General features: G+C 38.5%; 1 protein-coding gene across 1 annotated transcript in view; it reads right to left on the bottom strand.

Moving 5' to 3' along the window:
- Positions 1-542: 542 nt before the first annotated feature.
- LOC311175249 (putative phospholipid-transporting ATPase IM) overlaps positions 543-15,245 on the bottom strand; it is a gene marked incomplete at both ends in the record, with an annotated part of 155,957 nt that continues 141,254 nt past the window's right edge. The window contains 2 exons of the mRNA XM_084240154.1: positions 543-743; positions 4,162-4,250. Of these exons, the coding sequence (XP_084096280.1) occupies positions 543-743; positions 4,162-4,250 (290 nt within the window). The remainder of the gene's footprint in view (positions 744-4,161; positions 4,251-15,245) is intronic.

Raw genomic sequence — 15,245 nt, forward strand, 5'->3', positions numbered from 1 at the left:
GTATTCTTCTAAGAGCTTTACTGGCATTTGATTACTCTTCATAAAATCCTATTAAGTAAAGTGACTATTTTCTCCATTTTTAAAATGAGGAAACTGAGGCACTGGGAGATAAACTTGACCAAGATAACTTGACCAAGCTTATGGAACTAGTAAGTGGTAGAATATAATCTGAATTCAGGTATCTAGAGCCAGACTAGTAACAAGAGATACCATCTTAATAGATATCCCCAAATATTCCGTTTCACCCAACATCAACACAATTAAGTTGCATGAGATTACACTGTAGTTTCCATATCTCAAAGAAAAACATTCCTAAGAAACTGAATTGAATAAAGAAGAAACTAAAATGCATTTTATTATAATTTTAAAATGTAAAAGTTAAACAGATTAAACAGTTTAGTTGCCTCATTTGTAACAGATGTAGCAGATTATAAACAGTACAAGACATCTATCTTAGTGTTTTAACGTGAAGATCAACAAAAATGATTTCACAAAAGGATGAATTTTGATGCAATGACTACACTAAAATATAAACTCTCACCTTACCTCACATATAATGAAATGGGTACAACTGTGTTGAGAATAATAATGTATGACCAGAATGTTAAGAATCCTGAGAACACAGAGTTCTTATTTCCTTCACTCCAGAAGAGGAAAGTTCTGAATTGGTCCCCAACTTCACTCTCCCAGATTGAGTTTCCTATTGCAAGAATAATCCCCAAGCATACCAGAAATCCAAAAATCTGAAATGAGAACGTAAGTATGGTGAAGGTTAACTTGAACCCCAAACTAGACATATCAATGTAATCCAATTACCCTCCTAACACCAAGAAATTGACATTTGAAAAGCAAGTTATGCAAAATTCTCCTAACTTGTCAGTAATCATATGAGTAAACTTTAACATTCTTATGTCAAGAACTTGGCTAAATATTTTACATACAATTACTCCCTTAATTCTCTCACTGACCTTGAGATTGGAAAAAATATTTTCACATTTCATATCTCAAAAACAAAACAAAATAAAATGGAAGCAGAGAAAAATTATATAACTGCTCTGGTCACAATGTTAGTACCGTCAAATCACACGTGCATACATTTAAATGACTTGAGTCAAGAAGAACATAAATCGTTATTTGTTTTGCTCCACCCCAGTTTACATTATTATCTAATAATGTGATATTAACAGTGTTCCTTGTTCCCTTCACTTTCACCTCCAAAATTATACCTTGTTTGAATTATAATTCACATGATCACCCAAGGCATAAAAGCACAATGAAGAAAATAACATTGATATAGAACTATCTCAGTCTCTTATCAAGTCAAGTCTCTGAGCTTGCTGGACAAATTACTAAAGATCAACCAAAAAGGTGAATTGAAAGATTTAATGACATATATACATTTCTTTTGAGATTAAAAAAAAAATGAAGCAACCTAAAAACTTAGCTGACTCCTACATTACGATTAATTAGAAAAACTGACATTGTGGAGGTATAAAAAGTAGAAAAAACAACAAGGAGCAAGGGGTGGCCCTTATGAGCCCAGAACTCCAGCCTGAGGAAGGAAGGACATACACTCAGTGAGCATTTAAGATCTGCGCTAGCCACACTGCTCTGCTGACTTTGCTGGTGTCGCCGTGAGTAAGGAGCAGAGACCAGCACTGCTGAGGAGGAGAGGGGCAAGAGAACAGGAATGTACTTCCCTCCTATTTGGTTTTCATCCAAAAAAAGAATATTCAGAAATTTTAGGATTGTTTTATCCTTTCTATTCTCATAAACAAAACAGGTACATAAAAAGACAAAGTTGGGAAGTACTGGTTTAAAGTATTTCAGTAAACTATGTATTAGAGAAAAGTAGACTTGTGAATCCATTAAATCCTACGAACTTGGTATCTGTATGATACCCTTTCAATGACGGATACCCTAAATACAGTGCACTCAACTACATTAAGAGCATTACAATTGGTGACACCAGGCAATAAATTGACGAATTTAAAGATGGACTTGTCTCTAGTACCTCCACTAGATCATCCTATTTTCTAGTACATAAAGCTGGGACAATCTCTACTTCACACCAGTAATTTTACTCTTGGTAGAGAAACATACAATGCCCATGGAAGCTAAAAGTGGGCTCAGGGCCATTTAAGTTGGGAATAATAGAAGGGAGGCACTGACACCTTTTGGGTCTGTCCCTTTTACCCCATGAACTCTTTCCCAAGAGAAAAATGGAGCAAGAGCAAAGCTCAGGTTTGGGGGTGATTCTGATGATATAACAGAGAGAAGCCATTATTTTGTGTCTAATGGTATTTGTTTCTTTCTTTCATTCCTTATTCAGAGTTCCACTATTACATGCCAGTTAAGGAAATATCTATTTAGTTCAAATTTTGTTTCTAATAAGCCTGTGAAAAAGGAACTCTCCTGCACTGTTGGTGGGAGTGCAAACTGGTCCAACCACTATGGAGAGCTGTGTGGAGATTTCTGGACCTACTAAACATAGAGCTTCCATATGATCCAGCAATTCCACTCCTAGGTATTTACCCAAAGGACACAGAAACATCAATTCCAAAGAGCATCTGCACCCCTATGTTTATAGCAGCACTATTTACAATAGCTAAGCTTTGGAAACAACCCAAATGCCCAAAAATAGATGACTGGATCAAGAAGATGTGGTCCATATACACCATGGAATATTACTCAGCAATCAAAAAAGATAAACACATGCAATTTGCAGCAACATGGATGGCGCTGGAAGGGATCATACTCAGCGAAATAAGCCAGAAAGAAAAAGAAAAATACCAGATGGTCTCACTCATAGCAGGAATCTAGAAAACCTAATTAAGGGACCAGGAAAAAGAATAACTATAAGAAAGAAAATATCAAAATCAACAAACGATTATGAACCAGAGACACTCTATGGGAAGTGGGGGGTGGGGGAAGGTGGGATTGGGGTCAAAATAAAGTAATTGTATGGGGAATATAAAAATAAAAATTAAATTTAAAAAATGAAAAATGATGTAAGAATTATATAAAATAAATTTTTTTTAAAAAATAAGCCTGTGATGGGGCAGGTATAAACATGGTTCTGAGTCACTGTCTTCAAACTTAACCCCCATATAAGGAAGAAAAACACTTTTGTACAAAAAGTCAGATAACAACACATTGATATTATGAGGTGACAAGATTAACTGACAAGGATAGGATACAATCAATGCTTGAGGTTTTTTTGTAAACAAGTGATAAATTATTAAATATTATTGATATAATTTCAGAGGAAAGATAAACATGGATAGGGGGTTTAGACATCTTCATGAAAGAGAACTGTGACTTGAACTTCAGAGGATTCACCAGCAGAATCAGCTACATAATTTTTTTTTTTTTGTTTTGTTTTGTTTTGTTTTGTTTATACATGCACTGGGTACAGTCAGAAGCGCGGGAGGGTGAGAGAATTCACCAGAGGCAGAGCGGGGAGCAGAGCAGGCAGAAGGACCGAAGTACACTGCTGAGGGGAGCAGCGGGCGGCAGGAGAGTTCTGCGCGCCATGTGGGATCCTCCTCCGGTGGCCGGGGAGCAGCCGGGGATCGAACCTGCGTCGCAGAGGCCGCGGGCAGCTTCGCAACCCAGCGCTCAACCGCTGCGCCACCGGGGAGGCCCCAGCTACATAATTTTCAGGGCCTACTTTAAAAGGCAGGAAGCCTTGCTCAAAAAGTGTTAATTCCATAGAGAAGGCAGATGAGTAAATCAAGCATGAGACCTTCTGTTTCTGGGTGGAGGTCTATGGAACTACAAGTCATTCACCTATGAAGCCAATATTCTCCATAAACTGTGTAGAGAGGAAATAAGCAAGGAAAAATAAGACCAAAAAAAGAAACCCCAAAACTAGTTTTTAAATTATGCTTTGTTTTTTCAGAAACAAATCTCTCAACTATTGAGAACTTGCAAATCCCTCAACTAAGGGGAACTTGTCAGATTTTGAAATATAAGCACTAATCCATTTCTCATGAGAAATTCTAACAATGGTTGAGAAATTATTATCTAGAAGATAGAGGGCAAATTAGGCCCAAAATGCAAATCCCAAATACAAACTTCACAGGAGAAATTTACAGATTTCTGAAACATATGTTAAGATAACAGTGAGTACTGATATTTCCTAAATTTATAACTTACCCACAATACTAGAGTGTTCATCAACCTATCAATGCTTGTCCTTTTAAACTTTGTCTTACCACTGTTCTGCATTAGTTTAGTGTCAGGACCTGAAAAGAAAAAAAAAAATAAGTAACAACTTTGAAATGTATTATTATTATTATTACTATTATTATTGATTTCTTCTTATATCACATGTTCCTAAAAGGAAAAATATGTCAATTTTTTTAATAATAGCACTTTTATTAAGAGCAAAGACAATTAAGTTGTACATGATTCACAATTAGTGGTTTGCAACACCCTTGGAAACTGTTCTCCTTAGAATAAGAGAAATTCAGAAAGAACTTGCAACTGAAAGGTTGATTAAACGCTATTTTCAAAAATCTGTATATGAGGGAGGGGCGGAGCAACATGGCGGCAAGGAGACGCTGCGAGTAAGATCTCCCATTAAAAAAAGTTAATAGGGAGGAAAAGCGGCAGGTCCCAGTGAGAACTGGGACACGGAAGACAAACGGATGACTCCAGCAAACTGCCCAAAGAAGAAAGTTGCCATAAAAGAGGACCAGAAGGGAGGGAAGCGGAGAACCCTGCTCCCCTCCCCCGCCCACAAAGTCGGCAGAGAGGAGGGAAACAACAAACCAAAACGGCCAACAAGAAAAACGGACGCAGCAAGTGGGACTGTGAGTGGAAAGGAACTATTGCAGCCACCACACCCCGTGAACGGGAGCTGAGGCGAACCCTGCAGGATTCGCCGCGGCGGTGAACAAACGGCTCCGGGCGCCATTAGAGAAGAACAAAGACCCCGGGAGACGAGCACACAGCCCGGGCTGCCAGTAAGCTTGCGCGGAAAAGGGCGCGCTCAGCGCGCTTGAAAAGCAAGTGCAGACCAGGATAGCGGCTGCCCAGGTCCCCGCGCCTGCGACCTAGGCTTGGGAGACGACCTAGGCTTGCAGGAAGACGCTCGGAGGTCCTCACTGAGGTGAAGGTCCCTCCCTGAGTAAGCAGGAACCAGGCGCCCAGGCACGGGAGCGGTGCAAAAGGCGCCATTCCCGCGCCACTGAACTGGGCTACAGCCCGCGTCCTGGAACTGAGGGCTTTGGAACTGAGACCCGGGGCACGAAATTAGGGGCGTGGGTTCCCCACGACGGTGGGGCACAAGGCAGACACAGCACCCCAAAGCCGTTGAGGTGTACCCTACCATCCCCGCTCTGCTCCCTGTCCCACGGGGTGGAAAATCAGCTCCCCAAGGGCTCTAGGAGAGATCTCTGGCGCCACCTAGCGACTTGAAGCCAGCACAGGCTCCTGAAGGAGCTAGTGGCCAGCTGGGGAGTTAGCCCACACCCGGCCCCTTCCGAACAAGTAGTCTGAGCCCACAGGGAGAGCGAGCATCCACAGCCAGGGCAGACCAGGCACACAGAAGAGTGTGCCTGAGAACAGACGCGCAGGGAGTGTGTCCCACATCACCATTATAGAACAGGGACATTTCTTCAGTAAAGACTACCTGCAGAAGGCTTCCTCAGGAGCCAGAGGTGAGCGGGGGAAGTTCGCCCACGCCAGACCCCCTCTGGCCTGCAGACCAAGCCCAGAGGGGGAGCAGGAACCCATCGCCGGGGCAGACCAGGCACACAGGGGAGTGTCCCCACATCGACATTTTAGGACAGGGACCTTTCTCCAATAAACACTGCTTGAAACTGACTGATGACTCCTGGAGGAACCAGAGGGGAGCAGAGAAGCTCACCCAAGATGCCGGCCAGTCCCAACTACACAGTGTCCCAACGCATATGGCAAATTAGAAAACAGACAGTAGGGAGGAGAAGAACCACACGCAACCTAGCAACTCTCCAGAGAAAAAGCACACCACAAAAAGAAAACCAGCCCTCAGATTGCAACGACAGTAACTTGGAAGAACTTCTGAGCCTTCCAGAAAGAGAATTTAAAATTGCCGTGATTAAAAAACTGACAGAAGTCATAAAGGAAAACAATGATAAGGGAAAAATAATCAACGATCAGAAGAATGAAATTGAGTCCCTAAAGAGGGAAGTAAAAGAAATGCAGGAGATCAAAGAATTAGTGGAAGAACTAAAGAATTCTGGGAAAAGCAATGAAAGCAGAATTGATGAAATGGAAGAACGAATAAGTGCTCTTGAAGACACAGAAATAAAAAGAACCAAAACAGAAAAGGAAAGAGAAGTACGAAGGAAAAAGAATGAAGAAAGACTTCGGGAACTATCTGACTCCATGAGGAAAGGAAATATAAGAGTTATAGGAATACCAGAAGGAGAGGAGAGAGAAGTAGGAACAGAGAAAATATTCAAAGAGATAATTGAAGAGAACTTCCCAAATGTGAAGAAGGAGCTGAAAATTGATATACAAGAAGCAAGAAGAACACCAAACTTCCACGACAAAAGAAAAAATACAGCAAGACACATAATAGTAAAGCTCCCAAGAATCCAGGACAAGGAAAAAATAATGAAGCTGGCAAGAGGGAAGAAACAGATAACATTCAAAGGAAAGCCAATCAGGCTGACATCAGACTTCTCCGAAGAAACACTACGGGCAAGGAGAGAGTGGAGGGACATAGTCAACAGACTCCAAGAAAACAGATGCCAACCAAGAATACTCTATCCCACAAAGCTCTCCTTCCTCTTTGAAGAAAGAATATGGACCTTCCCAGACAAACAGAAACTCCGGAATTTCATTGCAACTAAACCCCCACTCCAAAAAATACTACAAGGAGTCCTAAAGCCAGAACCTCAGAGGGACGAATAACAATGAAAGAAGGCCAAAAAAAAAAAGTTATTAAAAGAATAAATAAATAAAATCAAAGGAAAGACAAACACAATGGCAAATACAGATGTTAACATATCAATATTAACTCTAAATGTAAATGGACTAAACTCTTCAATAAAAAGACACAGAGTTGCAGCCTGGATTAAGAAACAAAACCCAACCTTTTGCTGTCTCCAGGAAACACATTTAGCTACAAAAGATAAAAATAGGCTCAAAGTTAAAGGATGGAAAACAATCCTACAAGCAAATGGACCAAAAAAGAAAGCAGGAACAGCTATACTTATATCAGATAAAACAGATTTCAAACTCAAAAAGATAAAAAGAGACCCCAATGGTCACTACATTATGATCAAGGGGACAATGCTTCAAGAAGAAATAACACTCATTAACATATACTCACCAAACGAAGGAGCACCAAAATATATCAGACAACTGTTGTCCTCTCTGAAAACAGACATCAGAGAAAACACATACGTAGTGGGAGACTTCAACACACCACTATCAACAATGGATAGATCAACAAGACAAAAAATAAGTAAAGAAACCAAAGCTCTAAATAAGGACCTAGAGCAATTGGGCTTAACAGACATCTATAGAACACTAAACCCCAAAAAAACGGAGTACACATTTTTCTCAAGCGCACACGGATCATTCTCCAGGATCGATCACATACTGGGGCACAAGACAAACATCAACAGATACACCAAGATTGAAATCATATCAACCATCTTTTCTGACCATGAAGGCATCAAACTAGAAATAAACCATAAAAAGAAGGCAAGGAACTTTCCTACCTTATGGAGATTAAAAACCACACTACTGGAAGACCACTGGACTAATGAGGAGATCAAAGAGGAAATTAAAAAATTTTTTGAATTGAACGACAAGGAGGACACCAATATCCTAAATGTATGGGATGCAGCAAAAGCAGTAATAAGAGGAAAATATATAGCAATAGAAGCTCACATCAAGAAACAAGAAAGAACTCAAAGAAACAACCTAATCTCGAAGCTCAAAGATCTAGAAAAAGAACAACAAAAAAACCCAAAACCAGTAGAAGAAATAATAAAAACCAAAGCAGAAATAAATGAAATTGAAACTAAAAAAACAATCCAAAAGATCAATGAAACCAAGAGCTGGTTCTTTGAAAAAATCAATAAAATAGACAAACCCCTAGCCAGGCTCACAAAGGAAAAAAGGGAGAAAGCACAAATAAACAGGATCATCAATGAAAGAGGAGAAATCACAACGGACACAGCAGAAATCAAAAGAATAATCAGTAACTACTATGAACAGTTATATGGAAACAAGTTTAACAATCTAGAGGAGATGGACAAATTCCTACAACTCTACAATCACCCAAAGCTAGATAAAGAAGAAATAGAACACCTAAACAGACCAATTACAATTAGCGAAATTGAAATGGTAATCAAAAACCTCCCCAAAAACAAAAGCCCAGGACCTGATGGATTTACAAATGAATTCTACCAAACATTCAGAGACGAATTAGTGCCTATTCTTCACAAACTCTTCCAAAAAATTGAGAAGGAAGGGACAATACCAAACATGTTCTATGAAGCCAACTTTACACTAATACCAAAACTGAACAAGGACAACACAAAAAAGGAAAACTACAGGCCAATCTCCCTAATGAACACTGATGCAAAAATCCTCAATAAAATTTTAGCCATCAGAATCCAACAATGTATCCATAAGATAATTCACCACGACCAAGTTGGATTCATTCCAGGGGCACAAGGATGGTTTAACATCCGAAAATCAATCAACGTTATCCAACACATCAACAAAAAGAAATATAAAAACCATATGATAATATCAATAGATGCTCAGAAAGCTTTCGACAAAGTGCAACACCCATTCATGATAAAAGCCCTTGAAATTCTTGGGATACAAGGAACATACCTCAACATCATAAAGACCATCTATGACAAGCCAACAGCCAGTATCATTCTCAATGGTGAAAAGCTGAAAGCAATTCCATTAAGATCTGGAACAAGACAAGGATGTCCACTCTCACCACTGCTTTTCAATATAATACTGGAAGTCCTAGCCAGGGCAATAAGACAAGAGAAAGACATCCAAGGAATCCAAATAGGAAAAGAAGAAGTCAAACTATCACTATTTGCAGACGATATGATATTATACATAGAGAACCCCAAAAACTCCACAGAAAAGCTAATTCAACTCATCAATCAGTTCAGTAAAGTGGCAGGATACAAAATCAACACGCAAAAGTCAGTAGCCTTCCTATACACAAACAATAAATCTGAAGAAGAAGAAATCAAAAAAACCATCCCTTTTGTTATTGAAACAAAAAAAATCTAATATTTGGGAATAAATCTAACAAAAGAGGTAAAGGACCTATACAAAGAAAACTATAAAACACTGTTAAAAGAAATAGAAGAAGACACAAAGAAATGGAGAGACATCCCCTGCTCGTGGATTGGAAGAATAAACATTATTAAAATGGCCATCCTTCCAAAAGCAATATACAGATTCAATGCTATTCCAATCAAAATTTCAATGTCATTCTTCAAAGAAATAGAACAATTATTGATGAAATTCATATGGAATCACAAAAAACCCCGAATAGCCAAAGCTCTCCTGAAAAAAAAAGAAGGGAATGGAGGCATTACACTCCCAGACTTCAAACTATACTACAAAGCCATAATCATCAAAACTGCATGGTATTGGAACAAGAACAGACATACAGACCAATGGAATCGAATAGAAAATCCAGAAATAAACCCACAGATTTATGGTCAACTAATCTTTGACAAAGGAGCAAAGACTATGCATTGGAGCAAAGAAAGTTTGTTCAATAAATGGTGCTGGGAAAACTGGGTCGCTACATGCAAAAGAATGAAGCTTGACCACTACCTCACACCATACACAAAAATCAACTCAAAATGGATTAAAGAACTAGACATAAGACCTGAAACCATAAAATATATAGAAGGAAATATAGGCGAAACACTACGTGATTTGCACATCAAAGACATCTTTACAGACACATCACCCAAAGCAGTGATAGTGAAGGCAAAGATAAACAGCTGGGACTACATCAAATTAAAGAGCTTCTGCACAGCAAAAGAGACAATAACAAAAACAAAGAGAAACCCCACCAACTGGGAGAACATTTTTGCACCCAACACTAATGATAAAGGACTGATCACAAAAATCTGCAAAGAGCTGATGAGACTCAACAACAACAAAGAAAATAATCCAGTCAAAAAATGGGCAGAAGAGCTAAAAAGAAACTTCTCTGAAGAGGAAATGCAAATGGCCAACAGGCATATGAAAAAATGTTCAACATCACTTGCCATCAGGGAAATGCAAATCAAAACTACCATGAGATACCATCTTACACCAGTGAGAATGGCACATATTAAAAAAACTAGCAACAACAAATGCTGGCGAGGGTGTGGAGAAAAAGGAACTCTTCTACACTGTTGGTGGGAGTGCAAACTGGTCCAACCACTGTGGAAAGCTGTGTGGAGATTTCTGGACCTACTAAACATAGAGCTTCCATATGATCCAGCAATTCCACTCCTAGGTATTTACCCAAAGGACACAGAAACATCAATTCCAAAGAACACCTGCACCCCTATGTTTATAGCAGCACTGTTTACAATAGCTAAGCTTTGGAAACAACCCAAATGCCCAAAAATAGATGACTGGATCAAGAAGATGTGGTCCATATATACCATGGAATATTACTCAGCATTCAAAAAAGATAAACACATGCAATTTGCAGCAACATGGATGGCGCTGGAAGGGATCATGCTCAGCGAAATAAGCCAAAAAGAAAAAGAAAAATACCGGATGGTCTCACTCATAGCAGGAATCTAGAAAACTTAAATAAGGGACCAGGAAAACAAATAACTATAAGAAAGTGAAAATCAAAATCAACAAAAAACTATGAACCAGAGACACTTTTAGGGGGGCAGGGGCGGGAGGGGAGGGATTGGGGTCAGAATGGGGGGGCTGCAATTGTATGGGGAATATAACAATAAAATTTATTATTAAAAAAAAATAAAATAAAATTCTAGGACATTAAAAAAAAATAAAATAAAATAAATTGTATCTGTGTTAAAAAAAAAAAATCTGTATATGAACATGCTTGTAGTTTGAGGCAGTTTAAGATGAACGCAATAAAAGGAATAATTTTAAATGATAAAAACAACACAGTAGTAAGTATAATGCAGAATAATGTCATAATGGAAAGTTAATATAATAAATAAATTTGTGGATCCATTTTCCAAAAAGATTTGGCATATCTTTAGCAAAGAAGCTAGAGTAATTTCAAAGGTATATCAACAAATAATTAAAACCATTATTATATACTGCACACTGTATAGAATATATACTATTTATTAGGACAAGAATTACTTTAAAGCTTGTGTTAGACATATTCAAGATAAATACAATACAACATTTCATGATATATTTACTAAATCACCTGCTCAAGTAATTCTATAAGAATATTATTAACTGACTTAGAGGTAAGTTACTGAACGATTAACAAAGAATAATACTGGAGGGGCCTCCCTGGTGGCACAAGGGTTTAAGCACAGCACAATGAAGCTATCTGCAGCCTCTGCAGCAGGAGAGTTCGATCCCCAGCCCATCAGGGAGCTACCCACATGGTGCAGCAGACCTCTCCTGACTTGTACTCTGCTCCCCTCAGCAGTGTTTTCAGTCAATCTGCCTGTTCTGCTCCCCACTCTCTCTGGTGAATCCTCTCACCTCCACACACACACTTCTGGCCTACAGAAGTATGTATGTATAAATAAATAAATCTTAAAAAAAAAAAACAGAAGAATACTGGAACATATTGTTAAGAAAATTCCTTGGGGACAGAGAAGATGCTCAATAGACACACTTAAGCTTTAATTATATCTTTTTTGCTGTCCCTTCTCACACTGATTTCCCAGAAGTAACTTCAATCCATGTACCTATTTAATACAAGGGAACAGGGGAAATGAAAGATAGGAGAGAAGAGAGGGACACATGAAACTATAAGTCATCCTGAAATTCAGGGAGGACCAGTACCTCTTTAAAAGATTTTCATTTACCTAAAAGACAAAGTGAATTGGGGGGCAATTAAATATGATTGGGGTCTCCTAACAATCCATAGTCTTGAGTTGGAAATTGTGCCCCAGTGTATTCTTCCCAGCCACAGCTGTGTAAAGGAAACGGCCCACAGTTTCTCTGAATCAGTTATTAAAATCATATGGACATTGAGAATGGGAAAGGTTTCTTTTATAATAAAGATCACAACAAGCATATAAAGTTTTTGATTGCTACATGCTGAAACATTGACAGTTCTATGCTAGAAATTTACTTTTGTGAAGCATCCAAACATATACACCAGCAAATTTTTCCCTTAATGGGCTTTTTAAGCATTTATTTAAATATATTTACAAATGCTAATATACACATCTCTTCTTCTCATATACGCAGATTTTGAAATTTTTTCTATATTCAACTGTTCCTATTTCCTCATCTCTGACTCATTATTCGACCTAGTTTCTGGGTCAATCATTCCACCAAAACAAATCTGGTATTATTAGTATCATCCATATCTTCTCTAATGTCTCTGAAACCTTTGACACTGTTGACTACTTTTGTGACACTCTTCCCTCTGAGTTACAACGTTCTCCTGCTTTTCCTTCTACCTCTTGGTTAGCTCCTTCTTCATATCCCATGAAGCTCATCCCTCTCTGTCCAGTCACTAAATACTGGAATTCCTTAAGACTCAAAATTGGCTATCCTCTCTTCTTTCTCAATCCATCCACTCTGGGAAATCTCACTTAAGACCAGAAATCCAGGTACCATCTATAGGACAGATGTCTATCTCCAGCTCTCAATGCTCCTCTGAGCTCTAAACCCATATATTTTAAACCCATTTATTTAATACCTATGTGACATCCAGACTCCTCCTGGATCTTTCTAAACCCCTCAAGTTGCCTCTGCCCAGATTGTGACCTCCCTCCAATGTTATTTGTCTTTGTGAATGGCCCCACTCTCAGTCCATGTGTGAAAGCTGGGAGAAACCAAGGAGTCTAGTCTATCTCCATGACTTCCCCCATCCAAAGAACCATCATCTCTCAACTTTCCATAATAAAAGACTAATAATTCTCTCTTTACTTCCACTCTGGTACCAATTCCATTCAATAATTTTCCTCCTTCCCCACACCCTCCCCAATCTTATACTCTCCCCAGAATCTGCTATCTATTTACTAACTTAACAATATAGGGAAGAGTAGAGCTATCAGATTTAACACATGCATACTCATCACCTGTTTGGAAAATTTGCAATGGCTTCCCAATGCTCTTAGGATAAAGATCAAACTTCTGGATACAGAACACAAAGTCTTGCATGGCTCAGCTCCTACCCATGTCTCCAGTGACATGTCCATTCCTCTCCTCCAAGGTTTCCATGGTCTACACTGCCCTTGTTTAAATTTGCTTGTTTGTCTGTTTTTAAAAAAATCTCACTGTGGTCACTCGTACCCTAGGGCCTTTACTTATGATGAGTCTTTCAGTTTGCTTTTGTTTCCCTTCACACTCCTTCATTATATACACTTGTGAGTCAGTGTTCTTTTTCTTCAAAACATTTAGCTAAGTTTAAGACTATGTATTCACTACTATAATTATAGGAGATTAATGTCTATCCTTCCCACAAGTCTATCTGTTTCCTACCAGTCGTTTCACTCTTGTGAAGGACCTGCATTTGTTTTTGTTGAATTCTTAATAATAAATGAGTTAACTAGCCCAGTGCCTGGCACACAGTAGGCCTGTAACAAATAATTGTCTAATGACTTAATTCATTAATCTGCATATCTCAGGCAATGTGCATATATACTGTTTCTCTATTGTCTCAGCTAATGTTTAAAACTGGGAAAAAATGCTTTTATCCTTATACTTCACTAAAGATGAAACTGAGGGCTAAAGAACTCAAGTAACTTACTGAGATTTCTTTAGTAAGTGTGAGAGTCAGAATTTGAACCTGAATATATCTAAGTTTAAAGTTCTTACTAGAAGAGTTTTAATATTTTTAAAACCATATGAAATAGTCAATTAATTAATTTCCTGACTTCATAAATGTGTATTGAAGACTGACTCATTCAGAGTTGTAAAAAGATAGCTGATGCATGGGACAAGGATAAATGGAGGGAGATTAATTCACAGAATTGTAAGTTTAACTATGGAAAAACAAAGGGTTAGTACAGTAACCAAGGACTTGGTGGCAATCTAGATGTTTCTTCACATAAGTCAGAAGGGAGGGATGGAGGGTGGGTGTGGTTATTGGACACTAAGAAAGAGAGATATGTAGAATTTGCATCCTTCAGAGGAAGACTGCTCTTTTGTTGAACCAGTCTGAAGTAACCATACAAGGAGGCAGCCTGGGGAAATAATATCTTGACCTCAGTCTTCTTTTTCCCTTTAATCTCTTCTCATGGATTCCAATAATAGAACCAACTTAGAAATCAAAGTTCAAGGAAACCTGTTAATGAAAACCACACAAGTCAGCTTTCCAAGGTAGAAAGAAGAGTAGGAAGAAAGGAGAGTAGATTTATGAGGCAAATGGAAGATATCAAGCACAAAAGCCTAGTATACACCAAGATGGCACTGACTCCTATGGACTCCTTAAATGAACAAGACTTCTACCCTCAGAAATAAGACTTTATCCTTTCTTGAGGACAAAGGAAATACTACTACCAGGGAGGTATGACCTAGCTGTTAATACATATTAGACCCTCATAAATTATAGATTTGTAAATTAAATCATGTCTGTGTCAACTATATTCCTTGCACAATCCTTAATGGTAGATCAACTATAGTTCTTACACAATCCTTCAATAGTAGGTCAACTATATTCCTTGCACAATCCTTAATGGTAACTATAAACACAGAAAGAGATTTAATTCATTTTGACTAATTTTCATAACAGCTAGTTGTTCACTTAAAACTAGTTCTCCAAAGGAAATGTCTCAAGACTTAGGGGACTTCAAACACCCATCTGTTCAAATCTGACGCTAACAAAACCAACCACTAATTCCTCTGCCTACTGTTTTCTAGTTAAGCTTTCTATTAATATTTATGCACAGACTAAAATCAACGTAGCATGGTCCACTTTACAAATATCTGCCTCGTGCAGGTCCCTGTAAGTGAACTTCCAGACCACATTACCATAGAAGAGAGTATCCCCCTAATTTCCCCTTGCCAAGATCCAGAGAGTATAGCTCACAGCCTGTGGAGCAGGCAATAAACTCTGAATTGATGAT

Source organism: Talpa europaea (assembly GCF_964194135.1).
Source record: "Talpa europaea genome assembly, chromosome: 8".
Lineage (NCBI taxonomy): Eukaryota > Metazoa > Chordata > Mammalia > Eulipotyphla > Talpidae > Talpa > Talpa europaea.